The sequence below is a fragment of the Dioscorea cayenensis genome, chromosome 6, assembly GCF_009730915.1.
Source record: "Dioscorea cayenensis subsp. rotundata cultivar TDr96_F1 chromosome 6, TDr96_F1_v2_PseudoChromosome.rev07_lg8_w22 25.fasta, whole genome shotgun sequence".
NCBI lineage: Eukaryota > Viridiplantae > Streptophyta > Magnoliopsida > Dioscoreales > Dioscoreaceae > Dioscorea > Dioscorea cayenensis.
The window spans coordinates 11,914,804-11,929,560 of NC_052476.1; the positions used below are offsets into that span (position 1 = coordinate 11,914,804).

The 14,757-nt window shown below is 40.4% G+C and overlaps 1 protein-coding gene across 1 annotated transcript; it reads left to right on the top strand.

The window, feature by feature from the left end:
- Positions 1-8,886: 8,886 nt before the first annotated feature.
- Positions 8,887-14,566, top strand: LOC120263817 (uncharacterized protein At2g38710). Its single transcript, XM_039271795.1, has 5 exons — positions 8,887-9,194; positions 10,281-10,400; positions 11,288-11,402; positions 13,803-13,896; positions 14,032-14,566. Exons 1-5 carry the CDS (start codon positions 9,091-9,093, stop codon positions 14,235-14,237), a joined length of 639 nt encoding a protein of 212 aa, XP_039127729.1. The 5' UTR covers positions 8,887-9,090; the 3' UTR covers positions 14,238-14,566.
- Positions 14,567-14,757: the final 191 nt, after the last annotated feature.

A 14,757-nucleotide genomic window follows, 5' to 3' on the forward strand; every position in this document is an offset into this window, starting at 1 on the left:
ATGGTTGCAGTTTTACAAATGAGGTTGACGTTTAAGAAATGAGATGTTACTGAGTTTAAGTTTTTGTTGTCATTTGTTTAAGTATTCTCGTCTCTGTTTAATAAAGATGGGTCTCTGTTTAACATTTGATATCTCTGTTTAATAAGCGAGGAGGTTCTGGTTTAAAAACCTTAAATTTACGCTTAAACTTTTTGTGAATCTGCATGTTGAATGTGTTGTTATTATGCAGCTGGTGATTATGGCGGTCGACCTAGTTAATAGGGCGATGCTATTTGACACGGTGAGTGGAGACTTTAGGTGAATTGAAAAAAATAACATGACCCCTCGACCTTTGGGAGATTATTCGACGGACACGTTTGCGACGTTCATGTTTGGAAGCTATATACCAAGAGAGGGCCCTTCTTGATTCTCTTTTTGCAAAGATACGATGGTCGCACCAATAAATTCGGGATCGGGAAAAGCTGCTGAGTTTCGAGACCTCGAGATGTGGCCCTCGTTCTTGAGTGCGCGTTGCGATGGCGGCGCGATGGTCTTCGAAGAAGAAAACCCGGTCAACGTTCGAAGGGAGGTATCTATCAAAAACCTACGAGAGACACAGAGACTCCATCAAGAGCACTCTGGTGCAACTTGTTCGACAGAGAGGGAAAGAAGATAATTTTGTCAAACTCCGATGGTGTACCTCGTGGAGTGCAGTCCTCTTCCCAAATCGTCATGCTCGGTTCGAGCTGGATCGTTGATTATGTCGATGATCTACCCGACCATGGGGGCGATACGCGTAGGGCGCGAGCGACGCACAAGTGGCTTATGGAGGATATTCCACAGCGGCCGCTCGAGTGCAAGATAGATCTTGCGGGAAGAAGACCAACACGAGGGGTACGTTAAGGGGTTGCTCGGTCGCGCTTAACGTGCGGTTTTCTGGTGGCCGGAGCGGGGAAGAAAGTCCGTTTCGGCAAGATCCCAAGGATCTTTGTGCTACGGTGAAAGTACTTACGGGAAGCAGCGACGGTAGAAACCGACTTGTCATCGCTCGATGGAAAAGAGGTAATAAATCATGGACAATGTTTAACATAAGTCTTTAATGTTTAAACATTTTTATTTAGCGTTTAACTTTAGTATTTACCGTTTAACTATTATTCATACTTGGTTTAAATATTTTTGTTCTCCGTTTAATTATATTCTATAACGTTTAAATATATAAACACTCTGTTTTAAATATAGTTTTTTATAGTTTAAAATGAATGATTTATTTGAAAATTGTTTGGTTTTACATATGTTAGTTTCTGAAAGTGGTTCGGTGAATCTTTGAAGAAGAAATATTTGTTGAGGGCCAGCCGAGCGGACGGATGCTATTGCTCCGGGAACCACTTGCTCGAGGCGAGGATGAGAGGCGACCCTCTATCGTGCTGTGCTGGGCGCCCGTTCTCCTACTTCCGACCCACGCAGCGCGCGCATTCCTCGGCCCGGAGAAGCCCTCCCCTACCCCGGCGGTTGCAACAACCCCCCTACCACGACAGCGGCGGTCCCCGATTGTGGCGGCCCCCAGACCATGGCGGCCCCTCCGGCCGTGGCGGCCCCACGGCGACATTAGGCGAAGATGTCACCGCAACTCTTATGCGAGGCATGCCGGATATTGATGACCGAGTTTTCCTCGGCATGTCGCTCGTGTTGAGCAGCTGGAAGGGCGTTCGCACCGGGTGCGCCATCCCTCAAAGCTGAAGCACCCGGGACGAGCGAGGCGTCGGAATTTGCGACGGCGACATCATCGGGAAGGTCGTTCAAAGGCGGCCACATTCGAAGAGACTTGCGAAAAAGAGGAGAACAATCGCCTCTGTCTCCACCGCGGGTGACGATGAAACAATAGCAACACCATCGGGGTGATCGTCATTCTTGAGTGCATCGCCGTTGATGACATAGCCATGACGGTGGAGGACATCGTAGATGATGTGGCCGTTGCCGCGGTTGAGAAGGTCGTTAACTCTCTTCTTGATGAAATCGATGGACCCGGTGGAGCCCAGCTGCCGAGATGCGGCATCAAAGATGGACACAATCCCTGAAGATCAAGAACAAGTTAAGGGTGTGTCTCCCAATGATGATGTTGTCAAGGCCACGGTTGAGAAGATCGTTGAATCATTGCAGTGGCCGTGGCGGTGGCCCGACGATGACCGCATCAAGCGGGGACACAATCCCACCACAACAAGAACCATGTAAGGATGTGTCTGCGGTTGATCTTTGTCGCCGTCGTCCCGCATCGAAGCCGGACACAATCCCACAACAAGAACAACCATGTAAGGATGTGCTGCGGTTGATCTTTGTCGCCATCGTCCCGCATCGAAGGAAGATGATCTTTGAAGACCCCGACCCAGAACAGCGAGAGAGATGATCAAGGCCAATCAAAAATGGGACCCGGGACGGCTCGGAAAGCTTTTTATTCGAAGAAGAAGAAATGGGTTGGCTGTCGGCGTCTTAACAAATCTGACGAGGGAGTTGATGAGGATCTTCCTCAGCTTGCTCTATGGGACGGAGTAAGTTTAAAGTTTTTTTATGATATTGTTTAAAGGTTTTTGTTATAGTGTTTAACGATTTTCTAATAGTGTTTAATGCCTTTATGTTATCATTTACTTTTGTCTACTTAACGTTTAATTATATATAATATCATGTAACAATTGATAATATCATTTAAATATTTACTAATATGGTCTTATTATATACATTATCGTTTAACCTCGAGCCTTTATCGTGTGGAAGAATGACTTTGTGAGCACCACCGCGACAAATTATACCTGCTGCTTGAGGGGAAGGAGATGGTCGCTGATGATGTGATGGGCGCTTTTCGTATGCATAATACAAAAAGTCGGTGAGCAAAGAGCCATATCCTTACAGAAGCGCGCCTCCATCACCAGAACCGCTTCTTGTTGTTTATGTCAAAAGCGGAGGACGGCACATGAAACAATTATGGCTATGGTCGGGGATCTTTGTCGCTAACTGCATGAAGTTCAAATTATCATCCTCCCGATAATCATGAATGGCCACTTCCATGTCAGTCAGTCACGGACAATGATAAACAAGAATACAGGGCATTATTCTTCATGTCAGAGAGTGCGATAAGGGACAGCGTTGGACATGGTAAGTTCTTTAATTATGTCCGATTAATATACGTTTGGTATTTAATCGGTATTCTAATCTCGACTTGCATATCTCGACGGTGGAATCTATTCGACAATTGTGTCGATATGGAGTTCGGCGAGTCGGCGACGACAAAAGTACCCGCTCGTGCGCGACTTGGAAACCCCACGCCAAAAAAAACAAGGAAGCGTCGATTGCGCCGTCTCGTCATGCGGTTTATCGAGCAATTACTTTGGGGTGAGAAGTTACTGACTACATGCAGACGAGGCGTTCCTTACCTCGAGATTAAGGTATGTTACCCGCATACTTAAGGAGGGAGGCGGTCGGTGTCCATGACAAAGGGGGGTCGTCACAAGCGGGTTAAATTTTGTTTTTGAAGAACATGTCCTGTATATCTCAATATCAATTTTGTTTTCGAGTGTAAACCTGGACAAATTCAATTCATTGTTTTTTTGTTTTTCGAAGAACATGACTTGTATATGTAAATGTAAATTTTTGTTTGTTTTTGAATTGTAAAAGCGGGTTAAATTCCATTCGAGTTTCATTTCATTGTTTAATTTACGTTCTAATTGTGTACATTTCACTTTCATTGTTTAAATATACTATATATCGTTTAAACATCGAGTTGAAATATTTCAAACTTACGATGTATCCGTTTAAAATAACAATGTCTCGTTTAAATACATTCAATTCGGGTTAAAAGAGTAAGAGTTTAAATATGGAAAGTTGCCCATCAATACACAATGTTTCCACATCATCGTCGGCTTATTTTCAATGCCTAGTCGGTGACAGTTTCATTGCAAGATCGTCGATTGTGACCGGATCCATGGCAGTGGCTGCAATGTAACTCGCGGACATCAAACGCTTGCGACTCGATCCTCTTTCGTCTAGGCCGCCCGGTGCCTTCTCGTCGCGAGCGATGCATAAGCGAAGCTCACGATTTCCGTCCGAAGGCTCGTCATCGTCGGGTATGGGGAATATAGCTTCCTTATGCGCCCGGTTTGTAATTGTCGGCGGTGAAGTACCCGCTAATAAATCGATGTACGTTGGTGTGCATGCGCATTATTCTTTGCATGAGCGTGTTTGCAAGGGATACCATAAACTTGCCACCTGCCGACATGAACAAGTTACGATGGCGAGATCTCTGAGATTCTTTGCTTTGGTCGATCGCTTCGTAGCGATCATCGACACGACGACCAACACGAAGATTTTCGGTCGTCCTCAACAATGATCTCTACCTTGAATGTATATGCGGGCATAAGTAGGGTCTCCCATTTGTTAAAGCTTGCTCACTGCGGTTACATAACATGCGCATCAACTTGAACACGGCAAATAAGGTTAAACAAAAGGCGATGATGGTTAAATAATTCAGTAAACATGTTTGAACATTATTGTAAATATTTAAAGCGTAAAGGATTAATATTTAAAAGTCGGATAAGTGTAATTAAACAAAGATTGAGAATGTTTAAAGGGTGACACTAAATGTTAAGTGTAAACCAACATTCGCGAGACCTTATGGAGTCGACCATTTTTAAAGTCGCGGTAAATGGCGTGCTTCCTTGATCAAGCATTGAGCGACTCACGACGTTTGAATACATCTCACCCCAGCGATCACCTCCGAGCGAGATAATTCGACCAATGTGCCATATCCGATTTATTAATCAACCCGGTGATGAGCTTCGGGTGATGTGGCTGCGGTTCATTCACGGTATCATCGAAAATCTTTAGCCGTGGATGCCCTACGCAATGCGGAAGCATATAGACCGGCACTCCTCCCTCGATGACTTCCCAAGTCGACATTGGCTTTCATAAAATTGGCCTCCAAATGTCGAAGGCGGTATGCATGTGGCGACGAAGGGAAGACTCTCGCAATTGCGCTCACAAGGCCCTTGGACTTGTCCGACACGAAGGTAATTATCTCATGATAATCTCCATCCTCGTATAAGGCATCGCCTAACTTAGATATGAACCAAGTCAATTGGCATCGGTCTCGTTGTCGACTATACGAAAGGCGGCGTGGAAAAAAACCATTGTTTCCATCTTTCCTGTGGCGCCCGATGAGTGTACCCGATATTTTTCCCGGGAGGTGTGTACCATCGAGAAAGCAGCTGACACTGCAAGCCCTCTTGAATCCCACAATACCTGCTGAAAGAAAAGAATGCACGTTTAAAAGCGATCACCGTCTCTTTCCACGATCGCATGCTGCAGGGTTGTCTCGACCACCTTATCCACATACCAAAGCAAGCGATCGTGGCTGGAGATGTCACTGCAGTCGAGGACCACCGGGCATGCTCTTTTTTCCCAACCAAGCACTGCTTGTATGGTATGTGGACACCATGTTCCCGCAACATGTCCTTACGAATGTCGATGGCCTTGTACGAGGGGACGGTCCTTGAGCTTCGAATCACTCGTGCGCTAACCCATTTTTTTGGGCGCTTTTCGGATGCGACGCCGAACCTATGCCACCACCGCAAGTGTGTGCCGGGTTGATTGTCTTGATTACGAAAAGTATTTTTTTGTTATACTCTTTTTGATGCATGAAGGCGCTGATGACAACCATCGGCGTAGCATTCCACGATCGCTCGATGTTTTTTTCGTTCTTTATGAATTTGAAGTCAAAAATTCCTTTTTGATTGCATGATTTGAAAGTACATCCACGAAATGTTCGACACCGTCAAAAGCGTTGTCAATATCCAACGACGACTTCGGAATGATCGGCGAGGAAGGAAGACATCCACGCCGTCGAGGTCGCCCATGGGGATGAGCTGGAGCACTCGCGAGAATCGAATTCCTGCCCGACACTTGATCGAATGAAAAGATCAATATGTTAAGCGGAGAATATAATGTTTAAGTGATAATGACAATATTTAAGCGTTAAATTAAATACTTAGCGATTAACTAATAACGTAAAGCGACTAGTACAATATGTTAACCAGATGACGGACATATTTAAACACTAATGGCCCCGAACAAGCTGGAACAATTAAAAGAGAAGGAACTTCTGACGAGTAAAACTCGTTTTTCATTAGGATTCGGCAATGGCACATTTTACGTCTCGACGACAAGATCAACTTCTGACACATTTGAAGATGGAGTGCACGTGACACATCCATTTGGAAGTCAACATCGTTTTTCTATTGGGCAAACCGTTTTATATCCATACGGTGTGATGAACTTAACCACGACAAGAGAAACTTGAGACCCCATCGCTCACATATCTCATTAACACCAACTCCCAAAAGTGCGAGCCGTGAACATTAGCACTCTTCCCTCCCGTTGAATCTAGCAATACCACAAAAAAACTCTCCATAATATATCGGCCGAAAACCAAATCGTACAGAACCAAATGAAATGAAGAACAAAAAAATAAGCGAAGAAGAAGAAGAAGAAGAAGAAGAAGAAGAAGAAGAAAAAGATGTAAACAACAAACAGCAGTCAGATAAGCAAACAAAAAAAGTGCATATATATATATCAACATCGCGATGAAGACCAAAAAAAGTGCATAGAGGTTAGACTAGGCGTGATGTGATTGGGCGGTATTTTTTTCCCTCCATCGGAAGGGCGAAAAAGGAAAAAAATATGCCATTTATCGCGATGAAGGCGTATTGTCGTCGCTCGACATGAGTATCTGTTTAACCGTCGAGTTTTTTTATGTTTAAAGCGGATACACATAGTGTTTAACATAACGATTACGGTTTAAATAAAAGTCTATATCATGTAAATAATACGTAAAAGCGTTTAAATATAGTGACTTAAGCTATTTTAAAATATATGTTATTGTTTAAATTGAATGCTTTTCAGCTGACATCGCGTTGAAGATGGGTACCTCCTGGGTCATTTGTTTAAACATCTTTACGTATTTTTCTTAAACACCGTTGTCATTGTTTAAAGAGTAACTTGAGTATTGTTTAACTTTTTTTCTATTGTTTACAATGAGCGTTCTTTTTGTTTCCCACATTGTTTTTTTACTAGGTCTCTGTTTAAATTTCAGAAGTTCACATTCAAATAAAACATTCGTTTACAACATTTACAAAACATTTACAACATTTACAAGGACTTTGGACACTCACGACTCGACCCTCGTATAACGAAACAAGTGTGCATGTACGTTCGAATGCTCACGGCGGTTTGCATAACATGCGCATCAACTTGAACACTGCACAACATACAACATTAAAAAAAGGTTAAACAAACACATTCATGAAAAAGCGACTATTAATCAATGTGTCATGAGTGGGACTTAAGCGAAGATCTTTGGTAGTTAAACACGAGCGACATAGTTGTACGTCGGCGTAATGTTCTTAAACGGTAACAAAAAGTCTCAAGTGATAAATATCAACCCCGTCTTAAAGGATGTTTCCTGACCTCCCTCCTCTAGAGAATCCTCCGCAATCACATGATACGTGAAAACTTTCTTTTTCTTACCCAAGTCGAAAAGCTCAGCTTAATTGCTTTCCCGTCGTCCACCGTGGAGAATCCTCTGCATTCGAGGCGATTATCGCGAGCATTTCGACTAGGGCAAGAAAAGATAGTTTAACTTGTTGCGTGATTACGGCTGATGATTCTCAAGATAAGGAAGGAGGTTCACGAAACATCCTTTCGAGATCAAGTGGTTGTCCGTGGGAAGAGGAGGAAGAGGAGGAGGAGGAGGATGATGAGGGGACGACGGCGAGTGGTTGTCCATGGGAAGGGTTCTTCACGGTTATTTATGGTGTGAAGTCCACAAGCGGTGACTCTTCATATCGAGAAAAAAATCAAAGCGCACGAGTGGACCGACATTGACTGATTACAACGAACGGGTGTTCGGATATTTATGTTACAGTGCATAAGAATTAATGCCGTCATTAATTCTTATGCACGGGATCTACTAACCTTGCCACATGCCACGTGCCACTGCCAACAATTCGGATCAAGCGAAAAAGATCACCGTTTCTGCAGAGACTTTGAGAATTTAAGCGTTAATATGAAAAGTTATACATGTAAAGATAATGTTAAGCGGAGATGACAAGTATTAAGCGGATATGACAATTATTAAACATATTAGTAATATATTTAAGCGGATAATAGCAAATAGTTAAACATTATTTAAAAATATACAAAAAAGATAACAATAAAGCGAGAAGAACTTTACTGACGAAATGAACTCGTTTTTCAAAGCGGAGACGACAATGGCACATGCTCGCCTCGACGATAAAAATCGAATACATGCTCGTTTGAAGATGAAGTGCACTTGACCAATCCGATGGAAATCAACTTCATTTTACATTGGAGAAAACCGATTTATATATTTCGAGTATGATAAACTTCACCCGGACTACCACAAATGAGTGCCATAATAAACTCCTGCTGAATGGTCAAAGCTGATAGACGAAGAGATTCTCACAGTATTACGTAACCGTGAGGCGAAGTCGAAACAACTCAAATGAGGAGAAATGAGGAGAACAACAAGATGTAATGCAACTCCTATACATTGTCTATCAGAAACCAAGCAGAAAGCCCTTGAAAAGGTTGAACATGATGATTTGGCGCTTTCCTTTCCCACCATTTTCAAGGCCAAAAATGGGATTTCACAACATGGACCCATTTGAAGTGAACGATAGGGGGTAATAGGGAAGTTAAACACTAACGGAAGGGCTGTCCGGGGTGTGTAAAAGTAGGAGGGGGTTTTTGGGAAGTTTTGAAAATTACGAGGGGTGAACAGTAATTTTTTCCTTTTTTAAATATTGATAACTTAATATTTATGTATAAAAAAACTCTTCTTTGTCGGTCTCGTCGCGGGTAAGCTACAAAGAACTCTTTTCCTTCTCTTTCTCTCTTTCTCGCTCGCTCGCGTGGGAGACGAGACTTCCATCGAAACCCTAATCCTGAAGATTTCGATCCCTAAATTGGTGCACAGCCTTCATCGATCGTGTTGTCGGCGGTGGCCGGCGTTCTCGCTCGGTGAATCGGCGTCTCGAGAGCTTCAAGATGGTGGCGGCGAATCAGGAAATGGCGGTCTACTGCTTCGATACGCTGGTGGCGCACTACACGGGCGAGGAAGCGCCGCCCCCGGCCTTTGATGAAGGGGAGCAGTAAGGATCCTCTTGGTTTTGTGTTTCACTTTCTGTGATTTGATCAATGCTCGCCTGGTCTTGATTGGATTTGATGGGGTTTTGGTTCGATTTTGTTTGTTTTCTCATTGAATTCATGATGTTATAGTGATTTTGTTCTTTGATTGCACTGGAAGGGCTTGGCTTGTGATCCCTTTGGTATAAATTTCATGTTTTTGTTGGAGAAAATTTGTGATTTTGTGGATTTTAAAGTTTTAAGTCTATTACTTCACTATATATTGTTATATAATGTTTCATTCCTCCTCCATGATTTTATTCATCTTTCGGAGTATCGTAAAAGTGCATACATTGATATACTCCTTATGTCAGTCGGTAAGGTTAGATGGGTGTAATTGATTCAAAAGGTTACGGTAAGGTTAGATGGGTGTAATTGATTCAAAAGATTTTTTTTTTTTAAAAAATTTCAATCTTTGTTGTGTGAAATTTTTATGTGGGTCAAGTGGTAGAGGCCTGGTTTGCTTAAGCAAGTGGTTTTGAGTTTACATCCTTGTGTATGCAAAGAAACATGTACTATGAGAGTACTATCACGTAGAGGGCTCTCAATACCTCACCCTGGACTGGTTTGCATCTCATGGCTTTTGACAAAACCAATGGGTCAAAGACCAAGAAGAAGTTTCTCCATTACTTTTAAGAAACCAGTGGGTCAAAGGCCACATATTAAGAAAATGTGATGTTAGTTTGTTCAATGTGAAATAGTGAGGTATTCTTCTGTGCGTATTCTGATAATATGCTATATATGAAACTTAGGCTATTGCATCATAAACATGTTGCAATAATTTTTGAAGTTTTAACTGAACAGTATTATGTAACTACATAGATTGGGGGGCTCCTAGTCTTTTGGGTATGTTTTTCTTCAATCCTAAGTAGCTAATGCTCTTCTTTTTGATCTAGTTAGTCAGTTATTGTGGAGGTAGGGATACGTTGTGTCCAAAGGTCACTGCACACTTTGTAGGTTGTAATGCTGCCTTTTGAATGTGAAATAAATGGATGAACTAGTATTATACTGAACGTAGATCACAAGCTTAATTCATTTTTCCCCTGTTTCAGCCCACTGTTTGTTACTTGGAAGAAAGCGGTCAATGGTGGTGAGCCACGCCTGCGGGGGTGCATTGGAACTCTGGAAGCACGTGACATAATCACTGGGTTTAGAGACTATGCTTTAACAAGGTATATTGTTGGTTGTATTGTGAGGATGAAATTGTTCTTTTGTGGATACATATGCTTTTTCCTACCTTTATCTATTGGCAAATTCAGAAGATCATTGATTGAGAAATGAGAAGATTGGAACATTATTAAGATCTGTGTTGTAATTATTTTATTTTTAAAGAACAATGTAGTTACATGCCATTTCCATTTTATTTGAATTATTCAGGTATTTGTGAGCTCCTTGCTGTTTTTAGTAGTCACATGCTATGCCCTTGATTTTGAATTATGAGAAGCCATGTAATTTCTTCACCAATTTGCATTTTCACCATCTTTTGCAGTAGTCAAATGACAGTTTGAAACAACTTGATGCCAATTCAACTTAGCACTTGTGACAATGTTCTCTTCTTTTGTAAAGAAGTCATTTGTTTAAGCCTGAAGACTATGCTCTAACATTGTTCTGGATTGTGATGTCTTATAATTTATTACAAACTTGATATTATGTCATCTGAGATAAACATACAATATATTATGTTAAGATACTGAAATTTGTCAAAATAATAGAGAATGTATGCTAGATTTTTTGTTGTAAGTTGAACCATATCAGCTAGGAAATAAGTTGCAAAATAGGGATATTAGACAAATCTCAATGAGTATTTATACTTGTGTACATTGAGTCATATTTTTCTGGTTGGCTGTTCAAATGTATGAAGCTATAGAAAAACCCACACTTGTCTACTTATGTCACTACTGAAGCTTGAATTTTCATAAAGTTGGTATACATTATAACTATGTAGCTTGGAGAAAGTAATGAATATAACATGTGTTTTAAGGCTATGGGATGTGTCATTTGTGCAGAGTGTTTATTACCATGAAATCTCAGGGATGAAATTATTTCTGTCATTTTGCAGCGCTCTGAGGGATCGACGCTTCCCTCCAATACAAGCTAAAGAAATACCTTATTTGGAATGTACAGTTTCTGTTCTAGCTGATTATGAATCTGGTCTCCACTATCTTGATTGGGAGGTTTGCTACTAGTCTTCATTGTAATGTGTTCTTTTGCTAGAAGCTGCACCAAATGCAAACTAAAATCTATTTCAGTCTTAAGTTCAATCTTAAAATTTTACATTGGCTGCCATTATTATTACATGGTTTAGGTTTAGAAGATGTCTACAATTAAGATCATGTGTTTAGGTGTTTACGATAATTTGGTAATTTTAGTTTTTGTCCTGCATATGCCATAAGTATTCCAAACACTAAAATCTATCAATGAATTATTATAAATTGAGCTGATTATTAAGTCTAGAAGTGTATATAATTTCTCGTAATAAATGTTTCTTATCATATTTGAAATCAGACTTTGGTTAGATGGGATCTTTAATCTCTTAATCATCTCAGGAAAGTAATCAATGAATTATTCTTTATTTTCTTTGCGTGATGCTATAGTGTGAAGTGATATTGCAATGTGATTGTTTAGATTCTTTAGGTATGATTGCCTAGTGATTGTAGGTGCAATTGCTTATCCTATCTTGCATCATTTATGTTTTAGGCCTCGTTTGGGGACAGGATAAGGACAATAGGATATGATAATCTATCATATCTGCCGTTATCTTTTGTTTGGTGATCCAGTATGAGATGATAGTGTTATCTTATTAACCCACTTTATCCTACAGGGCACATGATAAAAAATCCTATAGGGGGAGTCAGGATAGGAACGGGTAGGATATGACAAAAAATTAAATTGACCTTTTTGCCCTTTTTTATTTGGTCTCTCTCATCTAGAGTTTGATTGTATCCCTTTGATTTTTGAATCCGAAGCTTAGGACAACAAGCTTATCAATAACTAGATAGGACACTTTGAATATTTTAAGTAAATTTTCTCCCATTCGAAGCTGTGAAAGAGTTTCTCCGTTGACCTCGTGTTTGAACATGTTGGTTTCATTTAATCTCTCCTCTGATCATGCCTTATTTTTAGTTTCTTTAGTCGGATGATTTTTCTTTTTCTTTTTTTATCTAATTGATTTTGATGTGATTTATTTATTTTGCTATATATATAGATTATCCTTTATTATAAAGGATAATTTTGTCTAGTTATATACAATTCATATCATATTCTGTTATTATTTGATCCACTTTAAACGTAAAATAGGATAACAAAATCCCATATCCAATGGTTTATCTGATGCACATCAAATATAGCATAGGATATGAGTTTATTATACCCATATCCTTTCCAACTCCTATCTAGTTCTCAAATCCTATCTGCTATATCCTATTTTGTCCACCAAACAGGCCTTTAATGACAACGTGTGAAGTAGTGAAAACTATCTATTGAGTGGCCAAGAGTGAATGGATTGATCCTGCTAGTTATTGCTGTTCTGAGTGACATCACATGGAATTTAAATGAATGGCATTAGAGCTTTGGCCTTTGAGGTGTTATTTATGTGATGGATATGAATTGAATCCTGTACACAGCTCTTTCTTTCTTTCTTTTTTGCTCCCTTTGTTGAGTTATATTGTTGGTTAATCCTTGGATGGTCATGCAAGCTTTTTACCTGCAATAGCTGCCAGTTCAGGTTTTGGCACCTAATCGGATGCTTATATAAATGTACAGCTTTCTCAAATTGAGTTTTATTCCATGTTAAACCTATTTTCAACATGAAACATGATCCACTAGCTAATTCCAGAATAAACCATTCAGGGATTTCTATGTTCTATAAATAGACCAGCCAAGCAGTGATCCAATGTTTTCCTTGGTTTAGTGTTGAGATGCTTGATTTCCATGTATGTTTGAGAAATGTTTTGTCTAATTTCTCTGTCTAGTGTTTTCTATGTCTGACGGCATGGCCTCTTAGCCTACTGGCACCAGACCTCTTATGTACGGTGTTCGTTTTGTGAGGGATTTGAGATCGAACCACAAAGCCCATGCAACGTGAGGACACATGGGTGTTGAGATATTAATTCCATATTTGTGAACGTCCTAACTTCCTTTAAATGGGGGTACTTGTCACCTATTTGTCAAAAAGCTTTTCATGTCCGTGAGAGTGGCGGAGGTTTCTCTAGCTGTCTAGTCAAGCAGTCTTGCTAACCCAAAGCTTCCATGCTTGGTAGATTTTTACCCTTCCAAAGATTCTAGCCTAGAGCATTCTCACATAAAATGTTCTCAGTTTGTATTTTTAGTGTTGGTTATTTATGCATTTTGATTCTGTTAACTTGTTCTTTGTGGTGTCACAAGGGTTCTTTGTGATTTCACATCCTATGTGATTTTCTCTTCGATTTGGTGAATGAGTAGTGGTTTACCTTATCTACTATTACTCAAAATGCACATGCAATTATAGACTCTGTTTCTTATAACTCATGTACATATAATTTACATCATGAAAAAGGATATGAACTTGCTGAAATTTAAAATTTCGGTTCCTGCAGGTCGGAAAGCATGGTTTAATTATTGAATTTACTGACCCTGATTACAATGCAAGGCGTAGCGCAACATACTTGCCTGAAGTGGCTGCTCATGAGGGTTAATTCTTCATCATCTAATTGTTCATTTCTTAATTTCTCCACAATTGATGAATCCACACACCTGTGATTTTCCCAATAATCAATCTCCAAAATGTGTAAACCTTTTTGAACATTTCTCTACTTGTCAAAACAGGTTGGACGAAGGTAGAGGCAATAGACTCTCTGATGCGCAAAGCAGGCTACAATGGTCTCATCACAGAGTCACTCCGCAAGCGAATTCGTCTAACCCGCTACCAGAGCACTCTCTACACCATGCACTACGGCGATTACGTTGCCTACCTCAAGAACACTCGTGGTGAGCCCCCGGCAATTGCCGGGGCACCGAAACCTCATCATTGATCTAGTGAATATGGCAAGGGTACATTACTCTTGTGTTTCAATGGGGAATAAGATTGGAATTTACAAGAATCCATCCGCTTCTCCATAAGTTATTTCTTCAAAACTGAAAATTGCCAGTAACTGTGACTGCTGGGGTTTGTTTAAGATGCATTATCTATGACTGTATTTAACAATTTGGAACTTTCTTTGTGTGATGACTGACTTGTGGATGATGGTTTGGCATCTTCACCTATTGAAGTCTATTTAAGACTGCAATGTGGTGTTTGCCATATAAAGTTAAATAAATAAGTTGCATACCTATCCCCCACAAAGGAATATTTTTATGCTTACTCAGTGATATGTACTCTCATGTTTATGTGGCACCTATATGTTTATTTTTTTTAAGACCTGAATCTTTTTTCTCCTTATTTTTTTTGGTAGGAATTTTGAAGCCTATCTCTATTGTTCCAAACCCTATAGAGTTTCGCATGCCGTTCCCCAAAAAAATAATGAAATTACTTGTTGTTCTTCATTTTTTTTT

What these genes read in the sequence shown, in the direction of transcription:
- LOC120263817 (XM_039271795.1), top strand. Translation starts at nt 9,091, where the DNA reads ATGGTGGCGGCGAATCAGGAAATGGCGGTCTACTGCTTCGATACGCTG. An exon ending in AGAGACTATGCTTTAACAAG is followed by an intron (nt 10,401 to 11,287) that starts GTATATTGTTGG and finishes GTCATTTTGCAG; the next exon opens with CGCTCTGAGGGATCGACGCT. An exon ending in TGAAGTGGCTGCTCATGAGG is followed by an intron (nt 13,897 to 14,031) that starts GTTAATTCTTCA and finishes TTGTCAAAACAG; the next exon opens with GTTGGACGAAGGTAGAGGCA.